Raw genomic sequence first — 27069 nt, 5'->3', positions numbered from 1 at the left:
CTCTCCCAAGAGCTCTCTTTCCTGGCAAAGTCTAACATTAATCACGGCTTGGTGTCTGTGAACCTCAGAGTAGCGAAGAAGCATAAACTTTCCTGGCAATCCTTTTTGATGACATTATTGCATCTGGGGCTTCTTGGCTTGCGCTGTGTGCAGCCTTATCCAGACCCACATATACTCAAATATCAGACTTACCATGATGACAAATAGTGCTGGAGGCTGTGCATCCCTGTAATTGCATCACTACCTTTGAACCCCATAAGAGGATCCATCTTTTTTTTTAAAGGGCACAGAGTCCTTCAAATGTCATTCACACTTTAATGGTCCTGGGCTCCTGGACTCCTGTCAGACATTTATCAAAATCTGTTTGGCTGTTTGGGTGAGCATCTATTACTCTTGTAAGTGGAGTTCGTTTATGTTGTAGGAGCGAGACTCAAGTTTGTTGTGTGTGATCCAGAGCAGATGAAGGTCATTGAGGGTTAGTTAATTAAGCAGGTAGAAAAGTAATGACTGTAGGTTGATCTGTCAGAGTTCAAGGGACCCTCGTTGTGTTAATTAATTGGTGACAATGTGTAACGAGTCCAGAGTCAGGGGTGCTGGCCTTTCACACTGCTCTAGAGTAATTAAGGAAGTTAGCTGGACATGGTGATTTTGGAGATGTACATCCAGTCTGCGTCTCAAAAGCCACCTTTCTGACTCTTTAAGAGAATCTTTGAGTATATTATGAGTGAGGTGCAGGGATGTTTTCTGAAGCATTGTTTTCTGAAGCATTTCCTGTTTGCTATAATGAATAGCTATTGATAATATTGTATAATTGTAGTCATTGGTTATTTTTTTGTAGTTAATAATTGCTTAATCATACATTTGACAAATTATGCTTTAACATTAGTAAACATTACAATGAATAAAAGGGTTTATAAACAAATTATTACATCAAGTCTTGACATCATAAAAGCTCTTCTAAACTGACTACTGATTTCTGCTGTCATTGATTTCAGAGTTGCTCTTATGTGTCTAGTTTTTATGCAGCTTGTTGATTTATGTTCATGTATTGCATCATGTCCAGCTTTCAACTGTGTGTTAAATTTTATCCCCCGTTTATGTCTGATCATAAGGAATAGTTTTAATATTAATCTTATACTTCTAGTTCAATTTCATGTAAGTGGTTGTAAATATTTGGAAATAAGCTTTGAAGTCCAGAAGTAACTAAAAACTATTTGAAGTAAAAAAAAATATATATATATATTTACAAAAATATTTACAAACCTATTGATTGGTTGGTTGGTTGGTTGTTGAATTTCATTCATTCATTCATTTATTTATTCATTCATTCATTCATTTGTTCAATTATCCATCCATTGTTGAAATGATTTATCTATTAGCTTTATTTGTAAGTCTTTATAAACATTATATACAGTGCTCGGCATAATTGAGTAATTCCCATTTGAATAATGATTTTTTTTATCCATTTTACAGTGAGTATAGTCAATGTATTTTGAAGCATTTAAACAAAACTGATTTATTAATCCAAATCTTAAACAGATATATTTATTAAAATATTATTTTAGTCACCAAACATATTTAGAAATTGAAAGATAAAACAATTAAATTCAAGCAACATATTACAAAAATTAATTACAACCTACAGTATTTAAAAAAGAAAAAAAAAGCTTCTCTTGATTTTTCCTCCTTTTTTAAATTTTTATTTAATATTTTTCTTTAACATATACATTTAAGTTTTAGACCGCTATATTAAGTTATTTTGTTAAAAAGGCTCCAGATTTGGCTTTAGTACTGACTAATTTAATGTATATGCACAAATACTGTATAGCTTCCTATTAAAAATATGAATTTAAAAGATACATATGTGAGGGTGATAGCTATACATGCTGAGCACTGTATATAAAAGAAATAAAAACAAAAAAGATGGATTTTGGTGCTGTTTTTAGTTAATGAATAAATAAATAACTAAATGAAGTTTTGATGCAACCTTTTTTATAATAAACTGTCCAAAATGCAGCTGAAAAAAGGCCAATGAAAACAGCCTTTTATTTTCACTAGTATTACTTGTAGAATGCTACTTTTTACTAGTCTGGGGTGCTTTTTCCAAACAACAGCATACATCGCGGCTGAACTATCATAGTGCGATGCATCGTTTGGGAAAAGAACGCTATAGTTATGAGTGTTTCCCAAAATCGTAGTTGCTCTGTCACAGATCTGTCGTTTGAACTAAGTTAGCTAGCTATAACGTAAAACGCCCATAATGATGCTCTATTGTTTTACACACACACATAGGTCACCTATAGCTTTGGTCATAAGCCACAGCTTTGTTCAAAATGGCATAAATGTTTTCAAAGTGCACTATGAAGAGAGTGCAAATGTCAAAATGAAGACTGGACTGTAAAAACACTTGAAAGCAAATTACACCTAAGAGAAGACTTTAATGTCTTTTATGATAATAATTCCAAATTTACATGTTGGAACGCTCTAAATGAAAAGGGCATAGGGGATAACTAGAAATAGAACACAACCAGGAACTATGCTTCTAACCACAGATCTAGAGGTGTAGTTGGAAATGTACAAGTTTGCGATGCAGTATTTGAATGTTCGTTGGAACGATCTATTTGGGAAACACCAAATCAACAATCTATGTTTGTAACATAACTTGCGACCATATTTGGCTAATGATGCACACCCCTGGTTGTTGTTGGATGGGAGACGTGAAAAACCAATAAGAATCTGCTCAAAGCAAACTTTTTTTTTATTCAGTTCATCTCGATAATAATCAGATTCACCTCACAACCAAATCTCACCCTGTAGACCAAACTCTCAGATGCTGCTGACACTCATTTGATGTGTTGTTGTCACATTATGGCACTTAACATAATTCATCTTATACACAAAAGCCATCTGTTTGTCCAACTGTCCCACTGAGGTGCTCGTGACTGGCATGTCCAGCTTTCTCACTTCATGCACACCTACGCAAGCACAAAACACACAGACTTCGAGAGAAGCTGATGGATGACACACGAGTAAATGGCAGAAAGCAACTTCTGAGAGACAAATTTATCAGAGGTAATGGTGTGCAAGGTACTTTGGCCTTGTTCGTGCCAAGTGGACTGTGGCCGAGAGTGAGAGCGGTCAGGAAGGAGAGAACAGTTGTTCAGTGTTTTGTGGTGTGTGACAGATAGAGGTAAACTGGCCATTGGGGACCTTCCAATGAGCTAATGTCTTTCCACCAGTGCATGATTAATGATGGGAAGAAATTCATTCCTCTCGGCTAGTATCAACCTGGTTATTATGTTCTGATGACTTTTGCCCTTCACGATGGCATCAGAGTAAATAACAGCTCTCTGATTTATCAATCAGAGCTGTCAAATCAGCAGCTGCTGTGGGTTTGTTAACCTGAACCTGAATCCAGAAAACTCTGAAGCTTGGGATTTTGTTCTTTAAGCCTATTGAGCACAGCAGTAAGGTTCCAAAAGTTAAAACTTTATTTGGTTTGCGCTTGTACGGGTCAGTAAACAGGTTTTTCTCCACTTATCTATTTTTATGTGAATTTTGGAATATTGCATAAAAAAAAAAAAAAAAAAAAATATATATATATATATATATATATATATATATATATATATATATATATATATATATATATATATAATAAAGAAATGTAAATGAAAACATAATTGAAAAGCTTTTTTTTTTTTATTGGCTGTGTAACGACGGGGGGTGACACACACAACTGAGGTAAGTTCCAATATGCAGGTTTATTCAACGTCAGGCAAGCAATGGTCAAATCAGGTGTAAACAAGTATATGCAGGCAGTCCAGAATCGTAGTCAGTAAACAGGCAATTGGTCAGAAGGCAGGCGGCTAAACAGGAGAACATGGATAAACTAGGCTAGGATCTATACGGGGAAACAAGACAAGGAGAAACGCGTAGTAAAGTCACTGATAGCAAACAAGACTCAGCAAACTGGTTGGGTGAATGAGTGGCTTATGTAGTGAATGTAATCAGTCTCTGATAGTCCTCAGGTGTGCGAGTGTAATCAATCTAGATGAGTGAGCATGGGTGTCTGGGTGAAGTGCATGTCTGAATATGTAGTCCAGGAAAAGGCGAAAGTGTAGTCCATGATATTTGTGTGAGAACCAGCGATCTCTGGAGAACGATCGCTGGTTATCGTTACAGGCTGTCTCAGTCCTATCACTTTTAAAAAGCAAACATCTCTCTATATTAAACACTTTACTTATTTATTTTTTTATTTTATTTATTTTTTATTTAATTGCACTTTGATTTTAGTTGTCTTTTATTTCTTTTGTTTTAATTTCTAAAATAAATTACAATGATAATAAAGCTTGTTAGCAAGTTTTTAATGATTATGAAAGAATTATAATGCTTTGTTTAGTTATTTCATCTTCATTTATGAGTAGCAGGGTATTAACAGCTACTGTATATTTCTGTCCAATTGCATTCTGTGCGTTTTGGCCCCTTAACAACGTTGTCGCAAACTGTTGTTGCAGTACACCTAAACACATTTTCATAATCCTTTTGTAGCAGCATCACAACTGTAAATCTATGATATGAATATAATTTCCCCCAATAAATTGTATATGAAAGAATTCATTCATTCAAATAGATTGGGATAACTGAGTATTTTTCTATGCAGTGAGTGTGCATAAATCATTATAAATTACAAGCATATATAAATATAGCAGAGTAAAGATAAAACTGAAATAAATAGCGCTTTATCGTTTTTTAGATATGCTAACAGCATCCAGGTACCGAAACTGAACAATCAAACAAAACATATCATTGTATGAATTATTTTAACATAGTAATATATTTATCTAATAATATCTTATCTTCAATTAATAATCTAATCCTGTCATGTCACTATTGCCAATGCATACATTTCGATATCGATATATCAACGATATTTTGTGCTGCCCTAATGTGGATATAAAAGTAATGTGATTTAGTTTTAATAGAACGTCTGACAGCATTAATCGACAGACCAGTGGACCAAACATGTTGTAAATCTTCTGAATATTTTTTGTCATTCTAAAATCCTTTAGCTAAAGTTCATCATCAAAGTGGTTCAGTATAATTACCTGTGTTGAGTGGCTGTGCTCCCAAAGAGCATCTCATACCTCCAATCGCCATCGCATGTTAATTCAATTTTGTCTTCAGAGGAGTCATTATTTACAGTATAAAATAAAGTACAGTATACACACTGTAAAAAATGCTGGGTTCCACGCAATCGATTTGTATTGGGATGACATGAAGTAATTAAGTTACCTTATTAGTAACATAATTAGATTGTCCCCCTCCAAAATATCAAGAATTGTGTCGTTTCAGTTAATTTAAAATAAGTAGTTTATGTAAATAAGATGAACAGCATACATAATTTTTTAAATGTACAGTATAAGAAAAAAGGCCCAGAGTGGCTTTTGCAACTGCAGAAAATAAAATTTTTCTTCTTGATATTGTAACGTGGAGTCTAAGGGTGCTTTCACACCTGTGAATCGATTCAGTTGTTTCGAAACAGAGATTACAATTGTTATATTGTTGCTCTTTGCTCTTGGAGCGGTTCGCTTTCACACTGCAAAGTTTCTAGACGGACCAAAAGAGCTAAAACAAGTCACGTGCGAGTAAACTGTCCTTACATTGGTCAGAGTGTCAGGGTTTATTTTGCAGCGTCCTGCTAAGCTGTCAGGAGAGGTGGTGGTTTGGTGGTGATTGACAGGGTACGCGCGCACGACTTGTCTGAGGAGAGATGCGGTGGAGAGGGGTGAGAAGGGTGCGCGACGATGTCTATTTGAGGACCGGGAGGGAGACGCAAGATTACCGGGAGATCATCACTCATTTCCGGGTATCCGGAGACTCGCGAAACTTCCCGCCCTACTCATAATTCTCTCTTCATATAGCCGTAAGCCTATTACATACTCATAAAACACTTTGATATGACCGCGCTCGGATCGCTTTCTCACTGCAATCGAACCGTTCCAGGGTTTGTTTCAATTGAGCCGAGACCACCTCATTCAAGCGATCTCGGAGCGATTACTTTGGCGTGGAACAGAGCGCGATTGCCCTGTTCACATATGCCAAACAAACCGCGCTAACTGGGCAAACGAGATACGTTCCGAAACAAAAGTGTAGGTCTGAAAGCACCCTAACAGAGAGGGATCCATTTGCAGTATGTTTATTAAACTGTTAAATAATAAACACACTATACACTGGTGCATGAACTCACATGAATCACAGGCTTTAAAGGTCGATAGGTAGGCAGCTGGCATTCGTATATCAGGTTAGCAGGCATGGGTCAGAAGCAAGCAGCGAGAATCAAGATCGGTAATACAGGCAGATATTCAAGGCAGGCGACAGGCAAGGTCAAGGACAGTCCGGGTTAAGTAATCAGAAGATCAGGCAAGGATAAGTAATGCATAGTAATGTCAGCAGGGCAGAACAAGACTTAGCAATGAAATGAGAGCGAGAGCTGCTTTTATGTGTGTGTGTGAGCTGGGGTAACAAGTGTCAGGTGCAGCGTAATCAGCTGGCCGAAAGGGTTTGTGGGTGATGTAGTGTTTAATAGTCCGGTGATGAAGACCTCTGCTGGCCAGTGAGGGGAATGTCTGGGACCGAGTCGGTGACAGATTTCAGGTGCCAGTTTACCAGAAGGTGACAATTTAGTTCTTTTTGACTCATTGACCGGTACAATGGTAAATGTTTTATGCAAAATAATACAATTATATATGTCTAACTTGCATCTCTGAATGAAAACATAGCTAGTGATTTAACATTATTTTTTTCTTGTTTTCTATCAGGTATTCATTCTAAATGCAGTTTATACATAAAGACAGTACATCTCTTCAGTGATGAACAGGTTTTACTTATTTTCAGTGGGAATAAAGTTGTATATGTCATGGTGATCCATCTGTCCTGAATTTGAAAGTTTTGAAACGTTTTGAAAGTTTTGATAGTATATTATTATTAATGAGACTAAAGTTTTTGTATTTTTTATCACCAAGATTCATTAATTTTAATAAAAAAAAACCTGTAATATTTTTTCTCCATTTATTAGAATTAAAAATAACTGTTTTATATCGTAAAACATTTTATAAAGGTCTTTATTCTTGTGATGGCAAAGCTTAATGTTCAGCATCCTTTTAGAAATTATTCTTCAAAAATCATTAATAATAAGCTCATTTGAATTGATTACAATTTGGATAATGTGCTAATTTGAATGAGTTTGTATAATATGCTAATTTGAATAATATGCTATTTTGGTTTTGCCTAAGAAACATTTTGAAAGCAATTGTGTAGCTTAATATTTCATTGTAAACATTTTTTTCTGGCTTTTTGGTTGAGAGAAAAGAAAAATGATTTAAAATTTAAATCTTCATTAACATTTTACGGTAGAGGTCACTTTTGCTACATTGTTGAAGAAAATGTATAATATCTTTATGTGACCACAGAATATAACATTTAATGTCATGTCAAAATTTGAGATATTGTCATTTCTCTCTTTTTAAAATGGAGATACTGTCATTTCTCTCTCTGAGGTTAACGAGACTCCTAAAATACAGAACAGATCATTTGACATTTTATTGACAAGAAAACATTAATGTAAAATGTAATTTAAAACAACAGCAATAATAGTAATAATAGACTGGCATTGTGCCAAAGAGTTTGTTGATTTGGTAAAAAAAATCAAAGTTGGCCATAGTTGTGTCTATCTCTGCAAAATCTGGCACAACCTCTTGTCCAGCATGATCTGAAGATGATCTGTGTCGATTCCTCTGAAAATCAGTCTAGTGGTCTGACAGCAGTTTTTAAAACATCTAAATCTGGTAACTCTGAGAGTTCTGAGAATTATGACATTAAATTTGTTCTAAAGAATTTGTTCTTTTTAAATGTATATTTTATTCATTATAATTTTTTGAAAACAAGATATGGCTGTCCTGAAAGTTTTTGAGTTCTGTCAGACACATACTGAATTTTGTATATAATTAAAAATCGAAATAGGAAGTGGTCAAGGTCCAAAAGGCAGAGGTTGGGAAGGTGGTTATTTTGAATGCTGTACATACAGATGGTAAGGAGAATTTTATTATAATTTTTTTTTTTTTTATCACAGAACAAAGCCATCATACAGAGCTAGCAGCCACTATATACAAGACAGGGTTTGCATTAAAGGAAAATACATAAGAATGCATAAGAAATTAAATAAATAACAAAAGACAGGGAAGAAAAAAAATCTGTGGTGAGAAGTGACCTTTATACACCTCTAATATTTTATTATTTAGCATCCATTACACTTTAGTGTATCTAGTTATTATATAATAAACTTTCTTAATGAAATCTTAATGAATTGAGACCAATTATAGGGGGGGGGGGGTGTCAATGACACATTGACCCTTTAAAACTGGTAGAACCAAAACTGTGCATGTAAAGAAAGGAGGTCATGTTTGTCATAAAACAAAACACTTTTTGTCTGAGCATGAGCCAGAATTAATTATTGGTGACATCATGTGGTGCATTCTTCTTGGGCCAAAGACTCAAAGAGGGGAAATTGGCTTTGGCTTAGTAGAAAAAACAGTCCTGTGATTCCTGTCTAATCAACTCGCACATGAAACCTAAATCACATCATAGGGTACTTTTACACTACCACAACCAGGTTAATTTGATGTCAGAGTACAGCATGTTTAGCAAATGTGAACATATCTTCTAAACTCAAGTGTACACCCGTGAACCGTACCTGAGTCTACCTGAAAGATGTGATCTGGTGTACAGTTTGTGCGAACTCTAGTACGGTTTACTTCTGATATGAATGCAATTGTTCCAAATAACAGAAGTGAACCGTCAACTGTACAACAAAAATTTGTTTAATAACGTTCATTCCTGTGACTGTATGTGTATCACCTACCTTGGTTAACAAAACCAAAAGATTCAGTAAAAGCAGTATGACCATGATATGCGTATGTCTGTATTTTGGTGCTTTCCTTTCATGGCTGTCACCTAGCATCAGCTGTACACAAAATAGCAGCTTGATGACGCAAGCGTATAGGGGTTCAGAAGGAAAAAACATGAAGGATGTGTACTGTATAATGAATGAAATCTCCAAATGACCTTAAACAATAACTAAATGCACTACAGAATGTTACGTTTATGTACAATGTATTTACAACAGATATTTTTTACTCTATTAGCACTACTTTTTTGGGCAAGTAATGTTACTTTTACTTAAGTATGATTTTTCAGTACTCTTTCCACCACTGTTGTTATGTATGTATGTTTTGGGTTTGAATATCGTTTTTATTTATTTCTTATAGGTTCTGGTCTGAATGATGGTGAATGGCACGATGTCCGCTTCCTGGCCAAAGAGAACTTTGCCATGCTGACCATTGATGGGGATGAAGCATCAGCTGTGAGAACCAACTCTCCGGTCCTGATCACCACTGGGAGCACGTACCACTTTGGAGGCAAGTTCAGAAATGCACAGAGACCGAAAGTGAGAATGCCAAAGCACCATTAGAATAGCTCTTCAGATCTTCTCACTCTCCCTGGTGCATTGGATGCTGACGTTGATTTGCAAAGGCCTTTGAATTCATTTCTGCTGAGAGACCAGCTCTAGAACTGGCTCCACTGTGCACGCACAAAGACACCCCTTTAAGGAAATCAGGATGGGCATTAATGCTGATATGCTTTTATGTTTTATCTCATTTAATTGGAAAACAAAAGGAAATTAACAAAGGGGATGGTCTACTTAAAAGGGAAAATAAATAAATAAAAGTGGCTGCCCAGATTAGTGTGGACGTCCTCCATTGTCTTTTAACTCTCATGAGGGCCGATGTGTCAAGGCGAAATGTCAGTACAGTTTTGATGTAAGAATGAATAAAACATTCATCACACGTATTACTTATTTAAAATTCACTTAAAGCCGTAGCTGCGTCTTCTAGGAAAAACATTGGGCCTCGCAATTCAACTGGGATAAAAGCTGAATGCTGCCCAAAGCTTTCTAAGCCTGATGGGAAAGCAAACAAAAATAGTGCTGGGCATATTTCTGCTTTTAAAAGAAGATAGTCTGGAAGTAATGAACTGGTGTAGTTGTTAAAAGCAATCAGTTCATGTGATTTCATTCTGTCTTAAGATGTCAGCTTAAGGCAAGACTCTACTGGTGAATAAGATATCATTATATTTTCCCCATTTGATTAATCACAGTACATTAAAGGGGCAGTTCACCTAAAAAAAGGAAAAATTGCTTTTAATTTACTCACCCTCAGGTCATCCAGGATGTAAGTGACTTTTTTTTTCTACAGTAGTACGTTCAAGAAGATTCTTATCTCAAAGCATGGTCTTTGGAGATGAATAAAATGCAAATCAATGGCTTTTGGCACTTCTGTCGAAGAAAAAAGAACATACACAATCATTACAGCATACAACTCTTTTTTTTTTCCCAAGCAGACATATTTATATAACTGAAAGAGATTAATCCATATTTCAGCTGCTAAATGTATTCAGTCAAGAGTTTGTGATTTTCTCTTTTTTATTTTAGTTTACGTATGCACAAATAGCAGCTAGTATACTGTCATGCTGTCACTTTAAGACCTAATACAAAAATACAATACCTTGATAAACATTCAGTATTCTTCCAATGGTTTATGTTTATTTAAAACATAAGCAACTGTGTTTACGTGAATACTCAGCAAAATTGATATTATGGCACATACAGTGCTCAGCATATATAAGTAGACCCCTCACAAATCTCTCTTTTAAGTTCATATTTTACTTGGAAGCTACAGTATACAAAATTATTATATTTGTGCATATACATTAGATTAGTCAGTACTGAAGCCAAATCTGGAGCTTATCTTGCAAAATAACTTACGATAACGGTTCAAAAACTAGTATATCCAAATGTATATGTTATAGAAAAATATTAAATACAAATTTTTAAAAAGTGCATTATTTCGCTTGAATTTAATTGCATTATCTTTCAATTTCTCAATATGTTTGATGTTTAAATCATTATTTTAATAAAGATATCTGTTTAATAGATCTGTTTTGTTTAAAGGCACCAAAATACATTGCCTTTATTTACTGAGAAATATATAAACATATTTTCCAAATGGGGTGTTCTCAATTATGCTGAGCACTGTATATTTTGTTTATTTGTGTGTATCAGTCATGATAATTTGTTTTCTGAAGGATCAGATAAGTGTGTTGTAAATAGGGGTGTGTGCGACTGATTATAGGGCGTACATAGAAGTGTTTGGGCAGCCTGGACGAGGATTTTTAAGGGGAATGCAGATATGGCAATAAGCAGTCAGTGAGCATCTATGAGGCTGGTTTGTTTAGTATGGTCAAAGGCATCTCATTTATCTCACGACAGAGTGAGACACTCTGATTGGCTGTTCAGCTATAAATTAGAGTGCAAGAACAAAAACGGAAATTATGTCAAATTTAAGTTAAGTTGAAACACAAATAAGCTAGCTGTCATTAGCCCCTTTTACACAGAGATAACAGTAAATGTCCAGAAAATTCCCGCAACGACTTTACCGCTAAATTTAAATATGCATTGTTCACACAGGCAAGGACGTTCTGTATTTTTTATAAAAAAGACCATTCACACATGCATTCCAAAATACCGGTAACCAGAAATGGCCTTTAATGGCTGTGCTTGTGTTTTTAAACATAATAGGGGTCAGGCGTTTGTTGATAGGTTAACTTTTATTTAAAGCTTTAGCATTCATTCAGCTGTTTTTGTCCCAGAGACATCCAAAGGTAGAATCGCTAACCGCAGCTAAATGTTTGCACATTTGACTACATTACATTCTCTGTGAATGGATAAGTATTGTGAACAATTTCTATGTAAACAAATGGAGGAATGCTTTTGCAGGTCGAGATGTACATTTGTTTGTGGGCTAGCATTTAAAAGAGCACTCCTTCCCGTGCACGAGTGCTACACAGCTAAACGCAGTGATTGCAGGTAAACTTTGGCATTAATAATGAACATAGAAACGTCATCTGAGTAACAACTAGCAGCTAAATATGTCTGTAAAAATAATCTAAGGCTTTTATTTTAATAATCAGCACGGATGTTGTCAGATGTTTTCTGATTGGCTGGAGTAGACGTCCCACGTCAGCATGATCTAAACGTGAACGCGTTCTTTCCAACAATTGTCCTTCTGCATTCACTCAGCGCTGCATTCCAGCAAATTACCGGTAATGTTACATGTTCTCTTTCTAGAAAATTGCTGGAACGAATTTACTGGTATGTCAAAAAGGCCCTTTTTTACACGTGATCTCTTTCCGGATTATTTACAGTAATTTTTCAGAAAGTTCTGTATGTGTAAAAGGGGCTATTTTGTCACATTTATTGCATAGTGCAGTTCCAGTTTCCCTTTGTGGAATGAACTTCATGTGGGTATGAAAAGATGTATCCTCTTATGTAGTCACAGTATGTTCTCGTTTTAGTTGGCTATCAACCATTTGGTGTGTTCATGCACAGCCTGTTGGTCCAGACAAGATTCAGATGCAGTTTTTTCATCTTGATATCCTCTTGTTGTGTCCTGGGCTTTAAGACCAGTTCACACTTGCTCAATAAAAAGTGACAGATGGCAACAGATACCTTGTCAGATTTTGACAGATTCGTATGTTACTCCTGTCATTGATTATTGGAGCTCAATTGAACCTGCTCATTTGTGCTTGTCATTCCATACAAGGTCAGAGAGGAGACGTGTTGTTATCTGGTGATTTCCTGCTTTTATTGGCCTCTGTATGTGTGGTGGAAATAAATGGCCTCTGAACCCGTTGCAAGCTGAGTTGCTTATAATGGGTGTGTTTAGTCCAGCACACATCAGTGTTTTGCATGCTGTGTACATTCAAAATAAGCAACATAAACGCTGACTGATTCAATAAAAAATAGATAATTCAGTTCAAGTTTATTTGTATAGCATTTTTCACCAAAAAAAGTATTCTTTCAATGCAGCTTTATAAAAGGTGCACATCATTGCATAACAATGAAATTAGTAAAAGTTAAGGTTATTAGTTACCATAACTTAATTAGTTACTAATATCTTTAACTAATTAACTAGTGACTAATAGCTTTAGCAGTTAGAATTATTATATATAAACACAATTAACCTGCAGATATATAGTATATACAGTCAGGTCCATAAATATTGGGACATCGACACAATTCTATACGATACATTTCTAGCTCTATACACCAACACAATAGATTTGGTATGAAACTGAAGACTTTCAGCTTTGATGTGATGGTATTTACATCCAAATCAGGTGAACGGTTTAGAAATTACAACATTTAGCATATGTGCCTCCCATTTGTTAAGAAACCGAAAGAATTGACAGAATAATAATCATAAATCAAACATTTTTACTTTGTAATACTTGGTTGCAAATCCTTTGCAGTCAGCTACAGCCTGAAGTCTGGACCGCATAGACAAAACCAGACGCTGAGTTTCATTCCTGGGCCTCTACTGCAACTGTCTTCCAATACTGCTTGTTCTTAGGACATTTTCTATTCAGTTTTGTTTTCAGCAAGTGAAAACCATGCTCAATCAGATTCAGGTCAGATGATTGACTTGGCCATTACATAACATTCCACTTCTTTCCCTTCAACAACCTTTTTGGTTGCTTTTGCAGTATGCTTTGGTCATTGTCCATCTGCACTGTGAAGCGCCATCCAATGAGTTCTGAAACATTTGGCTTAATATAAGCTGATAATATTGCCCAAAACACTTCATAATTCATCCTGCTGCTTTTTTTCAGCAGTCACATCATCAATAAATTCAAGAGAACCCATTCCATTGGCAGCCAAAAAAACGTAAAACGTGTATCTTTTCTTTCCACTACTGTGAAACAAAACAAGAAATAAAGAGGGAAAAAGACCAAAATCTGAATATTTACCAGTGACTGTAAACAGTGGATTTGCCTTTAGGGTTTTGCTTAAATGAATTTGACTTGGTGGATCAAAGTAGCACAACAGCACATTAGGAATAATTTTGCTACCGTCATATTACCTAAAAAGCTCAAAGAGAATTTATTAGAGTCTCCTCGTCTGATGTAGTGGAGTTCCATCGTCGTTTTCCATTATGCTTTTCAAGTTTTGGATCCGAAGTTGCATGCGCCACCACGCACACGCATAGCTTTCCCCCTCTGATGGAAAGGAACCCACCCCAGTGCCCTCTTCAACCTGCCATCTGTCCAATCGGACCATTGGCAGTAATTCAGAGATAAAATCATGTTCAGCAGTTCAGAGAGGCACGTATGCAAACGAAGAGCGGCAGCTGAGATCGACAGCAGTGTCTGCTGCTATCAACCTGCCTGTCTATTGAGGTTGAGGGATTGCATGGCTGATAGCTCTATCAGGCTCACACATCTTCAAAAAACATCTAAATGTGGTGGGAACTGCGGCGCTTCAGCTCTAGGTCTCAGCTCTGCGCATTTACACATGACAACCACATCAAAAAGCATCACTTTTCCTCCCTGCTCTCCTGTTGGCTCACCTAAACACTAACTATAATTATCAATCATGCTTCCCCATCCATCACTGTTATTTTCAAGAGAGATTTGTATGATATTTTTACTACTGATTGATTCTTTTTGTATAGAAAGGCACTACATATGGCAGAATATCAATATGCCAAAGAATGTTAACATGGAAAATGACTGTAAAGCTGCAGAAGATTGAAACCTGCAAGTGGAATCTATGTAACATGACTCACATTTAATCCTTTGGGGATTGCTTAAATGTGTTCCTTCATTTGTTGATTAATTAATTAAGTCCTTGTAATTCCTTTCCCGCTTTCATTAATTGATTCATTCATTTTCCTTCAGCATAGTCCCTTTATTTCATCACCTTGGAAGGTTCTATCTGCATGATTTTGAGAATGATTTGAGGCTGAGAATGATTTTGAGATATTGAGCTTTAACGATTTTGCATAACATATAGCTAACAATACATGTGTAACAATTCTTTTTTATACATTAACATGACAGAGACCCTAAATGTACTCTAAATGTTAATGATTAAAATTCTCTTCAATTTGCAAATTGGGATAAAAAAAATATATATATAAAAAATAAATAAATAAATAAAAAACAGGGCAAATGCAGATAGAACCTTCTAATTCAAAAACATTATAAGAATTGTGGAATTATAAGGTTCTATCTGGCAGATCATTCATTGAAGCATTACCTTTCAAGGAATTTGATCGGTCTGCTTATTAATTTGGTCTTGTTACAATGTGTTGAGGTTTGAGGAAATAAAATAATTGATTTCTATAACATTTATTTCATGTTTTAGGATAAGTATTTTTTCTTGTTCAAATTAAATAAGCATACAATGCTGTGCTAAATATTTTGTCCAGTGCAAATGTTAATTTTACGTAATTAATATGGTAATATTTATTGAATTATTTACTTTACATAAATTATTGAGATATATTTAATCAATTAATCAATGTCCCATTAATGAAATTAAGTATTTCCAAGGCTTCATATCATATTTAAAGACTTTAAAAGAAAACAGAGCAAAAGTAAATGAGTTTAACAGACACTGAAAAATGTTTCACTGACTATATATACACACATTTAATATATTGCATTTTTTAATAGCTGTTTCTTTTTCAACAATGTAAACTGTAACATTTCTTCTCAATGTCAAAAAATGCTTCTAAATCATCACATATATACAATCTTTTCATTTTCAGGTTTCTTCTGAATGTTGTGCGGTGCAGCAGTATTTAGTCGACTCTGATTTTGTGTTTCTTTCTGGTCTTTCTTGCTGTCAACAGAGCAATCTGGAGAAATGACAAAGAAAGATGATTCTGATTGGTCCTTGTGCGTGCATTTGAAATACTGATTGGCTCACAGAAAGAACCCTATAGAGCCAAACTAGAGTTCGACTTTGTTATAAACCCTTTTTTTTTCTTTTTTCTTTTTTATAAACAGTCTTAAAATGTAAACAACTTATAAAAAACAACACATAATGTAAATAAGTTGTCATTTAATAAGAATATGTCAAGAACTCAATTTTGATAAAAGTGTCAGATAGAACCTTATAATTCCAAGATGACTATTTATCAGGGGGTCACCACAGTGGAATAAACCACCAACTTATTCGGCATATTTTTTACACAGCGGATGCCCTTCCAGTTGCAACCCAATACTGGGAAACACCCTATGTGCTCTCGCATTCACACACATACTGTAAACTATGGCCAATTTAGCTCATTTAGTTCACCTATACTGCATGTCTTGGGACTGTGTGGGAAACCAGAGCATCTGGAGGAAACCCACGCGAACACGGGGAGAACATGCAAACTCCACAACATCAACTGGCCCAGTTTAATCTCAAACCAGCGACATTCTTACTGTAAGGCAACAGTGCTAACCACTTCGCCACCGTGCCACCCATTCTTCTCGCTTTCTTCATTTCAAATTTAAAAAATATATATATTTACTGTAATCTTTCTTTCTTTCTTTCTTTCTTTCTTTCTTTCTTTCTTTCTTTCTTTCTTTCTTTCTTTCTTTCTTTCTTTCTTTCTTTCTTTCTTTCTTTCTTTCTTTCTTTCTTTCTTTCTTTCTTTCTTACCGTCCTCCCAGTTTTTCATCCATCCAAAATATCAAGTAATTTACTTTTATATAGTTAATTTGTCCATCGATTAATTTATTCAATCAAAATTTCTTTAGACCCCAAACACTTTCGCATGGCCCAACGGTGGTCTTTCTGCTAAAAACCATTTGGGGTAAAAGATGTTATTTCAGACAAGCTTTTGCAGTAGTCAATGTGTTCAGTCTTTGCACTTTATAGCTCTATCCCGTGTCTAAACCAGTAAGCAAACCAGTTATCAATGCTGTTATTAATATATTTGCTTTGAATTAGTGGTGATTTTTAGATATAAGCCATTCATAAACATTGAATGATCGTTTTACAGTGCAATTTTACTTTAGTTTGCAACATTTCAGTAACAAGCACTTACCTTTTTCCATCCTTTTCTTTTTTACTGCATGCATAAAACTCATCTCTACTAACTGTATATATATATAGTGTTGAATCAGTTTAATAATTGTCAATTTCATCAATCATAAAATGAGCGTTTTTCAGAATTAGGAAGTTAGCAATAGTAAAATATGAGACAATAAAAAAAGACAATGATGTTTTTAAGCTCAATTCCGTCTTATGTAGATTTGATTGAGTTCAAGGGTTGATGTTTCAACATTCCCATTGACCAATGTCAGTGCAGCTTTAGTGTTGAATCAGTTTAATAATTGTCAATTTCATCAATCATAAAATGAGCGTTTTTCAGAATTAGGAAGTTAGCAATAGTAAAATATGAGACAATAAAAAAAGACAATGATGTTTTTAAGCTCAATTCCGTCTTATGTAGATTTGATTGAGTTCAAGGGTTGATGTTTCAACATTCCCATTGACCAATGTCAGTGCAGCTTTAGAGCAAGTGTGTAACAGACAGTAGTGTCATCATCCAGTTCAGTTCAAATCAATAATGCAGAATTACTGAATGTTGGTGTATACTGTAGATCTGTAACATCAGCATCCCACTAGATTTCTTGTTTATTTTTTGAAACCACCAGCATACCAAACATACCAGCGATTCAGACTGTTTATTCAGGGAAGATAATTGTAGAGCGTGGACCTCGGCATATTAAATTTAATGTGGCAAAATCATCAAAGGCAAGGCTCTGAGATCAGACTGTTAGCAATGGTGAGGCCAGCTGCAAAAGAGAGAGAGAAAAAGAGAGAGAGAAAGAGTGAGAGAAAGTACATTAAAAACTGTTGATTCCTGTGACAGCTCATATGTTCCCATTCCCCTCACTCTAGGCAGATGTAGCGCATTGCATCAGTGTGAACGCACTTGGATGTGTTGGCAGACTGCTTGTGCAAAACAATCTTCCTTATGTCTGTCATCGAAATGATGCTTGTTTATCTGGTTGATGTGCTTCTCAGATGTAAGATTAGCACCAGGACTTTTATGGTTTTTTAGCTTAAAAGTCTGAGTATACCGTATGTACTACAATGGCTGAGAGAGCTTAACGTGCTGCAACTTAAGAAAACACATGCAATAAAAAAAAAAAAAAACTGCAGCACATTGAGAAAAGATCTGTCCATTTTACAAATCCTCAGAATCAACGTGCTTTATTTTCTCACAACACTCACAAAGAACGGAACACAATGGAAATTTTTCCCTAAAACGTGACAGCCGCTGCTGTGACTATTGCTCAGTGAAGTTGTAGGTGATCTCTGAAAGGTGAGTTCTTTGTTTGTTTATTTTAACATGCTGATTTCCATGTCTTTTGTATTTTATTAGCCTAAATAACCATAACACAAATAGCTGGGTCCGTCACGTTTTAGGGTCCCCTTGAAACATTTATGTTTCTAAGCATATATATTTATTAAAATAATATTTTAGTCAAAGTGACTAAAAAAAACTTTAAAAAATCAACTAAAATTTTGACTTAAATTAACTTTTCTCTCTCTCTTTTGCTCTTTTACATTTTTTTTAAATATATTTCTCTAACATATACATTTATGTACTTATTTTTGGAGCGTTATCATAAATTATTTTGTTAGATTAGCTCTAGATTGTGAACAAGACTGCTGAGTAATGTACTGTGTGTGTGTATATATATACAGTTGAAGTCAGAATTATTAGCCCTATCTTGTAATTTGCTTTTCTTTTTGAAATATTTCCCAAATGTTGTTTAACAGGACAAAGATATTTTCACAGTATGATACTATTTTATCTATTAGAGAAAGCCTTATTTGTTTTATTTCAGCAAGAATAAAAGCAGTTTACATATTTTTTAAAACATTTTAAGGACAAAATTATTAGCCCCTTTAAGCTATTTTTTTCTGATAGTCTACAGAACAAACCATTGCTATACAATAACTTGCCTAATTACCCTAACCATAATTGACCTAATTAACCTAGTTAAGCCTTTAAATGTCACTATAAGCTGTATTAAAAAATATTTAGTAAATATTATTTACTGTCATCATGGCAAATATAAAATAAATCAGTTATTAGAGGAGTTATTAAAACTATTATGTTTAGAAATTTGTTGAACAAATCTGCTTCCCGTTAAACAGAGATTGGGAGAAAAATAATCAGGGGGTCTAATAAATCAGGGGGGCTAATAATTCTGACTTCAACTGTATATATTAGGGACAAGGGTGTAATGGGGAAAATGTTTTTGATTTAAATCCAGTTTTCTGCATTCAGAAACTGTACATTTAGGTACTGTTGTGAAACAGGGTCCAGGAAATAAATAGGTGGATTAAATGTTTATTGCAAACTAATCTAACATGTATTGGAAATAGATCTATCTAAAATAATAAAATCTATCTAAAATAATAATAAAAAATCTATCTAAAATAATAAAACAAGGATGCATTTTTTGTGCTGAATCACTACTTTGACAGCTAAAATAATACTGTATGTTGGCTAATTTTATGAAATGTTGATCGTTACTTTACAATAATAATTGTCTTTCAACAACTTTCTTAGTTTATGAAACAATAAAATGGGTGAGGCAGTGGCGCAGTGGGTAGCACGTTCACCTCACAGCAAGAAGGTCGCTGGGTCACTGGTTCAAACCTCGGTTCAGTTGGCGTTTCTGTGTGGAGTTTGCATGTTCTCCCTGCCTTCGCGTGGGTTTCCTCCAGGTGCTCCGGTTTCCCCCACAGTCCAAAGACATGTGGTACAGGGGAATTGGATTGGCTAAATTGTCAGTAGTGTATGAGAGTGAATGTGAATGTGTGTGTGGATGTTTCCCAGAGATGGGTTACGGCTGGAAGGGCATCCACTGTGTAAAAACTTGTTGGATAAGTTGGTGGTTCATTCCGCTGTGGCCACCCCAGATTAATAAAGGGACTACGCTGACAAGAAAATTAATGAATGAAACAATAAAATAAGAATCTGTGCAGCACAGATTCCTAAACGTTAGACTAATGCAGTGTTTCCCTACCCTGTTCCTAAGGGCACACAAACAGTAAACATTTTCAACCTCTTCCTAATTAAACACACCTGAATCAACTCATCAGATCATTAGAAGAGACTCCAAAACCTGAAATGAAAGGGTCAGATAAGGGAGACATCCAACATACGTACTGTTGCTGTGCCTCCAGGAACAGGGTTGGGAAACACTACACTAATGTATACATTCGCAATATTTGCATTGCTTGCAAATGATAAACCACCCCATTTAAAAACTCTGCATCTCATTTTGGAGTCTGACACTGCATCCTCTGGAGGTCACATTTGTCAGCTGCATACTATGAGATCTCCCAGCCAAAATCAAGTACACTGTTATTCAAGTGTAAATATTCTGTTGATCAAACACCTATTTTTTGGGATGGACGGATGCCGAGGCTTTTTAGGCTGGGTAGAGTATTCTATCTATGACTCTGACCACTTTAATTTGGCAGCATCCATGACTGAGATGGAATATGCTGTGTTTTCTACCAAGCCAACCAAGGGTGCTGAAATACAATTAGGTGAACTGGCAGACTACACAGACCAAAGCAGAGACAGACATTCAGACTCACATTCTTTAAAGGAGAATGGCTGTAGTACTGTTTTTCAGATTAAATAATGTTAACGTATCATGTTTTTTTGAATATCAGCAAACATATAATGGTATGTATCTATTCTAGTGAAGTCAAGAACAACACATTCAATGATCAAGGAGAGGGAAAATTGCTGAGATCATGACCTCTTTAACTATGTGAATTGGCTCTGTTTAGAAAACTGGCTTTGTCTAGCAAGGGTTTATTAGGGAATTCTTTTTGCTGCTTTATACTGTTTGCTAATGTTTGGCATCTCGTCCAGTGTTTTGTACCAGCTTATCAATTCTATTCTTACTGGAAAGTGCTAGTTTACATTGAATTAATAGATAAATAAGGTAAAGTTAGTATTTTGTTGGGTGTATATTGGATCTTGAAGCCTCTGTGTTTCTACCGGTAGGTTATTACTGTTATCAGCCAAGAGATAATGACTCTAAAGAGCAAAGACAGTCATGTGTGTTTGTGCAAGATAAGCCCTGGGTAACAGTTATCCACCTGATTCAGATCCTCATTACAGCAACAGACAGACTGTCCTGATGCACATTGTGTTTTTCATAACTCCTGACATTTCCCGGTCCAGGTCGGACATGATGATGTGAGAATTGGGGAAAAAAGGAAAAGAAAATCTGTGTTGTTATTAGGTGAGTATTGGGAGGGATTTAGATATGAAACTGAATAAAGCTAAAGTGTAAAATCTGAGAAATAAATATATTTTTAAAAATAACAACATCAACATAAATAATTGAAAACAATTGGCCTTTAATTGAATTGAATTGAATTGAATTGAATTGAATTGAATTTAATTTAATTTAATTTAATTTAATTTAATTTAATTTAATTTAATTTAATTTAATTTTCGTTAAATTTCGCCACAGCAGAATGAACCACCAACTTATCCAGCATATGTTTTATGCAGCGGATGCCCTTTTAGCTGCGACCTATCTCTGGGAAACCACTCATTCACACTCGTTCACACTCATACACTACTGACAATAGCCTACCCAATTCACCTGTACCGCATGTCTTTGGACTGTGGGGGAAACCGGAGCACACAAAGGAATCCCTCACGAACGCGGGATGAACATGCAAACTCCACACCGAAACGTCAAGTGACCCAGCCGAGGCTCGAATCAGCAACCTTCTTGCTGTGAGGCGACAGCACTACCTACTGCACCACCATGTCAACTTTATTTTATTTTATTTTTACATAAAGGAATACGTTTTGAAAAACAAAATCTGCATTCATGCTTTATATAATAAAAAAGACTAATGACGTTATAATCAAACTAGAACATTGTAACAACATACCAATCCATACTAAAAGCATGCTAACAAACATAATTCATATTAGCAATATGCTAATTCATATTAAATTCATGCTAACAACATGCTAGTTTATACTAGAAACAGGCTGGTGACATGCTAATTTATGCAAAAAACATGCTAGCAACATGCTAATGCTTAGCAACCATTTAGAACACCTTAGCAACCGCCTAGCAATAGCTTAGCAACCATCTAAAACACCCTAGTAACTGTCTAGCAACCACTCAGAACACCATAGCAACCACCTAGCAACGCCTCAGCAACCACTCAGAACATCATACCATCTGCCTAGCAACACCTTAGCAACCAATCAGAACACCTTCACAACCGCCTAGAAATGCCTTATCAACCACTCAGAACACCCTAGCAACCACCTAGCAACACCTTAGCAACAACTTAGAACACCCTAGCGACGCCTTAGCAACCTCTCAAAACACCCTAGCAATCTCTTAGCAACCACCTAACAACACCTTAGCAATCACTCAGAACACCATAGCAGCTGCCTAGCAACCACTCAGAACACCCTAGCAACCACACAGAACACCTTAGCAATCACCTAGAGCACCCTAGCAATACCCTAGCAACCACTCAGAACACCCTAGCAACCGCCTAGCAGCACCTTAGCAGACACCTAGAACTTTCTAGTAATGCCTTAGCAACCAATTAGAACCACTCAGCAGCTGCCTAGCAATGCCTTAAAAAGTCAAAACACTGTAGAAACACTTTAGCAACCCCTCAGAACACCTTAGCAACCACCTAGCAACACCTTAGCAATGACTCAGAACACCTTAGCAACCACTCAGCAAGAAACATGCCAATCCATACTAGAAACCTGGTAACCTATATGTAGTTATCTCTCTATGCCAACTGATTCATAAACTACTTCAGTTATTTAATTTTAAAGCTAATTCAAACTTTCAGACGAGGCTTTCTCAAGCCACCATAAAGTTTGTCTATGAACTTTAATTATCTAGTTTTTAAATTAAGTGTTAATGTTCCATTACATTGTATTATGTTTTCACCCATTTATTTTATTTTATTTTATTTTATTTTATTTTATTTTATTCACTCATTTATTAATTTTCTTTTCAGAGTAAGGCTGATTTATACTTCTATATCAAGCGGACATGTATGCCACTGCGCAGCCTACGCGTGGTCGCATAGCCCTCGCAGTGGTCATCGACGTCGCTGATGGGCACCTCTTTTAAAAAAATGTAACTACACGTCTCAACGACACGTAGCGCAAGCTTTGTGATTGGTCGGTTCGGAAGCGCTGACCAGTGTGGGTGAGACCGAGAGCCATGCGAATCTGTTGGAGCGACTGTTTACAAGTCTTGAGTCCCGTGAAGAAGCTCCAGATGGAAAGCTTTGTTTTGTGTTTACCTTATGATTAAAGTTGTTGCACGTCCGCCCATTCCTGTCTCAAAATAAGCAAGTTTGAGCCACTTTAAAAAATGTACATTAAAAAAAAGTTTTCAGAAAAAACAAAACACTAGCAAATAAACTTGACACAGAGGAACATAAACACCTCACTGCCAACTAGCGTTTCAAAAGTGTTATTACAGAGCAACAGAGCGCAGAAGTATGAATGCACAGCTACATGGGTTGCTCCGATCACTTGATGCAGAAGTAAAAACCAGGCTTTAGTCCCTTAATCAGGGGTCTCCACAGTGGAATGAACCGCCAACTTATCCAGCATTTGTTTTACGCAGCTGATGCCCTTCCAGCCACAACCCATCACTGGGAAACACCAATACACACTTATTCACACTCATACACTATGGACAATTTAGTTTATTCAATCCCTCATACCACGTCTTTGGACTGTGGGGAAACCAGAGCTTGAACCAGGGACCTTCTTACTGTGAGGCGACAGTACTACTTACTGCACCACCGCATCACCTTATTATATTTTATTAATTTTTATCGTTTAATTTTATTTGTATGATTATAATTTTTTATTCATCTACAATATTTTGGAACAATGTGAAAAGGGTATTAGGGAATGATATTGTAATCCAAAGACTAAAAATATATATTATAAAAAAGGCAAAATGCCTCATTAACTATTTTCCAAACCAACAATCCTCGTTGTTCAATAAATGCTGCATTCATTTCATTGAGATTCAAAAGTTTTGCCTTTCCCTCATGTGACAAAGAGCCCAAGATGCTCATCTGCGAGCAAAACATAATTAGCTTTAGCACATGTTTGATCATTGAAGCCCTGCTGGAATATTCAAGCCAACAGAAAAAATCCCATCAGTCCCCGATGTCTCCAAAACACCTCTCACATGTATTTATCTGTCTGCAGTGCAACAAAAAGCTCTTTGTTTTTCCAAGAAAGAGACTGCTTGTCTCCCGACATCCTCTCTGGTTCGATGTGCTTTAGTCTCCCAAAGCCATTTTACAGAGGCTGCTTCTGCACATTTGTGCCAGACCTCAGTGAATTAATGACTGTCTGATGGGAGATGGCAGTAGATTGGATTTTTGCAATAAAGAAGACAGCGTTCAACATTGAAGGGCTGCACAGTTCTTCTGCAGCAGATTAGGATTTTAAAACAACCATCAACCTGCAGGAGGTCAACTTTTGTTTTGAGGACTTTGTGATAGCAAGGAAGATAATAATGCTTATAAAGAAACATCTCTAATGTTGCATTTTTAGCAATTTTGTTAGTTTTATTTGTAAGATGAAATAATCATATATATATATATATATATATATATATTTATATATATATATATATATATATATATATATATATATATATATATATATATATATATATATATATATATATATATATAAATATAAATGGCCAATATCACACGAGTAGCAGTGTGATATGGCTGTATATCGGCACTGGTGGGAGGCGTGCTTAGTGCCCCCACCAGTGCCGATATACAGCCATATTGCACTACTACGAGTGTGATATTCCGTTTATACAACAGTTTGATGGCATAATTGTGTATATAAAAACAAAATCAAACATGGAGAGTCTCAAAAACCTTTTTGTATGAGGAACTACTTTCTTCCGCCTTGGATTCAAATCATAAGCTGACAGTTAAACAGCAAAACAAGCATCTTTTAAACTTTAGATCTGTAGTGTCTGCTTTTTGCTGGCTGTATGTGGGCAAAGTAATACACAAAGGGTAAAGAGGCTTTACGGGTGCTGATATTACTTCAATATATCACGGCTATCAGCCAATCCGGTACAAGAACCAGACAAAACTGTTGCATAAATAAATATTTATTTCAGTGCAAGGTAATTTTTACAGTATGTCTGATAATGTTTTTCTTCTAGAGAAACACTTATTTGTGTTTTTTTTTTTTCTAGAATAAAAGCAGTTATTATTTTTTTTTAAAAACCCTTTTAAGGTCAACTTTTTTAGCCCCTTTAAGCTATATATATTTTTTTCGATAGTCTACAGAACAAACCATTGTTATACAATAACTTGCCTAATTACCTTAACCAGTCCATTTAACTTAATTAACCCAGTTAAGCATTTAAATGTCACTTGAAGCTGTATAGAAGTGTCTAGAAAAATTCTAGTAAGATATTATTTACTTTCATCATGATAAAGATAAAATAAATCAGCTATTAGAGATGAGCTATTAAAACCTTTATATTCAGAAATTTGTTGAAAAATCGGGGGGGGGGGGGGGGGGAGTTGACAGGGGATAAATCAGATTTCAACTGTATATAATTTTAGTATCAATTATACATTTATTTATAAACAGTTTAAATAAGTTTTAATTTGTTTTTGTTTTTTTTAAGTTAATATGTTTGTAGTTTTAATAGTTTTAATTTTACTTCTAGATATTTTTGTTTTATTTCAAACTAAAGGAAAATGAGACAAAACCTTTATATTGGGCTTATTTTTTATGTTATTATATATTTAACTGTTTGTCAGGCGAGAAACCATATATGGTTACTTCTTTTTCACTTAGTGCAATATTTATATATTATATTATTATATATATATTAGGGATGTGCGGAGCAGCCGGTATTTGTATTTGTATTTGTATTTGTTGAGGGGGGAAAAGTATTTGTATTTGTATTCGAGTAAAATTCAAAATGGCGCAAAAATATATATTTTTTCTTTTACACTTCTAATTTACGTTATAGTGAAAGTATTGTTTAATTATACCCATTATATAAATTACAGACATGCAATATTGGTTGTTGTTTTTGAACATGTGACAAGAAATGTCATTGAAAAGAAAATAACATAGAAACCATTATCTCATCCATGGTTAAACCAACAACTAATAAAATACCATTGTGAATATTATGAACCCCACCACCACCGGTCTTGTTGAAGGACACTGAATAGACAGAATAAAAACAAACAATACTTCAAAAAACTGTTCTTCTTCTGAAAGAACTTCTTTCCAATGCACAGAATTCCAAAAACTGAAATTAGCTAAATAAATCTAAATAAAACCCTGCCTGGGAGATCTGGCAGAACACAAGTATTCTATATAATACTAAAAGATACAGCCCTGCTATTATCATCTGCCTGCCACAAAACAGACACAAGGTTTGTTTGTTTTTTATGTTTAAAACTGACTTGCTGAGGCAGAATGTGGCTGTGTTGATGGTTTGGTGCTTGTGGAGGATTTAGCAGAGCATAGCTGTGCTGATTGAGGGGATTGATGCTTGTGGGGGGTTCACAGACAGTATCAGGAGAGGATGCTTTTAGTGCATGTGATAATACATTACATAGAAGGTTGCGCAGTGGCACAGTGAGTACCACTGTCGCCTCACAGCAAGAAGGTTGCTGGTTCGAGCCATGACTGGGTTCTCCCCATGTTGCCGTGGGTTTCCTCCGGGTGCTCCGGTTTCCCCCACAATCCAAACACATGCAATACAGGTGAATTGGGTAAGCTAAATTGTCCCTATTGTATGTGTGTGAAAGAGAGTGTATGGATGTTTCTCAGTGCTGGGTAGCAGCTGGATGGGCAGCCACTGCGTAAAACATATGCTGGATAAATTGGTGGTTCATTCCACTGTGGCAACCCCAGATTGATAAAGGAACTTAGCCGAAAAGAAATGAATGATTATGCATAGGAGATGTTGACAGATGTTTAATATCTCTGCTGATTTCACTTTTGCACACATTATAACGTTACAGTA

General features: G+C 35.5%; 1 protein-coding gene across 4 annotated transcripts in view; it reads left to right on the top strand.

Annotated features, from left to right (window-relative positions):
- cntnap2a (contactin associated protein 2a) overlaps nt 1-27069 on the top strand; it is a 743992-nt gene that overhangs the window by 365678 nt on the left and 351245 nt on the right. For all 4 annotated transcript variants that reach the window (XR_015524505.2, XR_015524506.1, XM_087308738.1 and 1 more), the window contains 1 exon segment: nt 9327-9476. Coding sequence is in view for 2 of the 4 variants with exons in the window: in XM_087308738.1 (XP_087164864.1) it covers nt 9327-9476 (150 nt within the window). In the remaining 2 variants the exon portion in view is untranslated.

This window comes from Danio rerio, chromosome 24 (genome assembly GCF_052040795.2).
Source record: "Danio rerio strain M-AB ecotype USA chromosome 24, GRCz13ab, whole genome shotgun sequence".
In the NCBI taxonomy this organism is placed as follows: Eukaryota; Metazoa; Chordata; class Actinopteri; order Cypriniformes; family Danionidae; genus Danio; species Danio rerio.
This window is presented reverse-complemented; position numbering and strand designations above follow the sequence as displayed.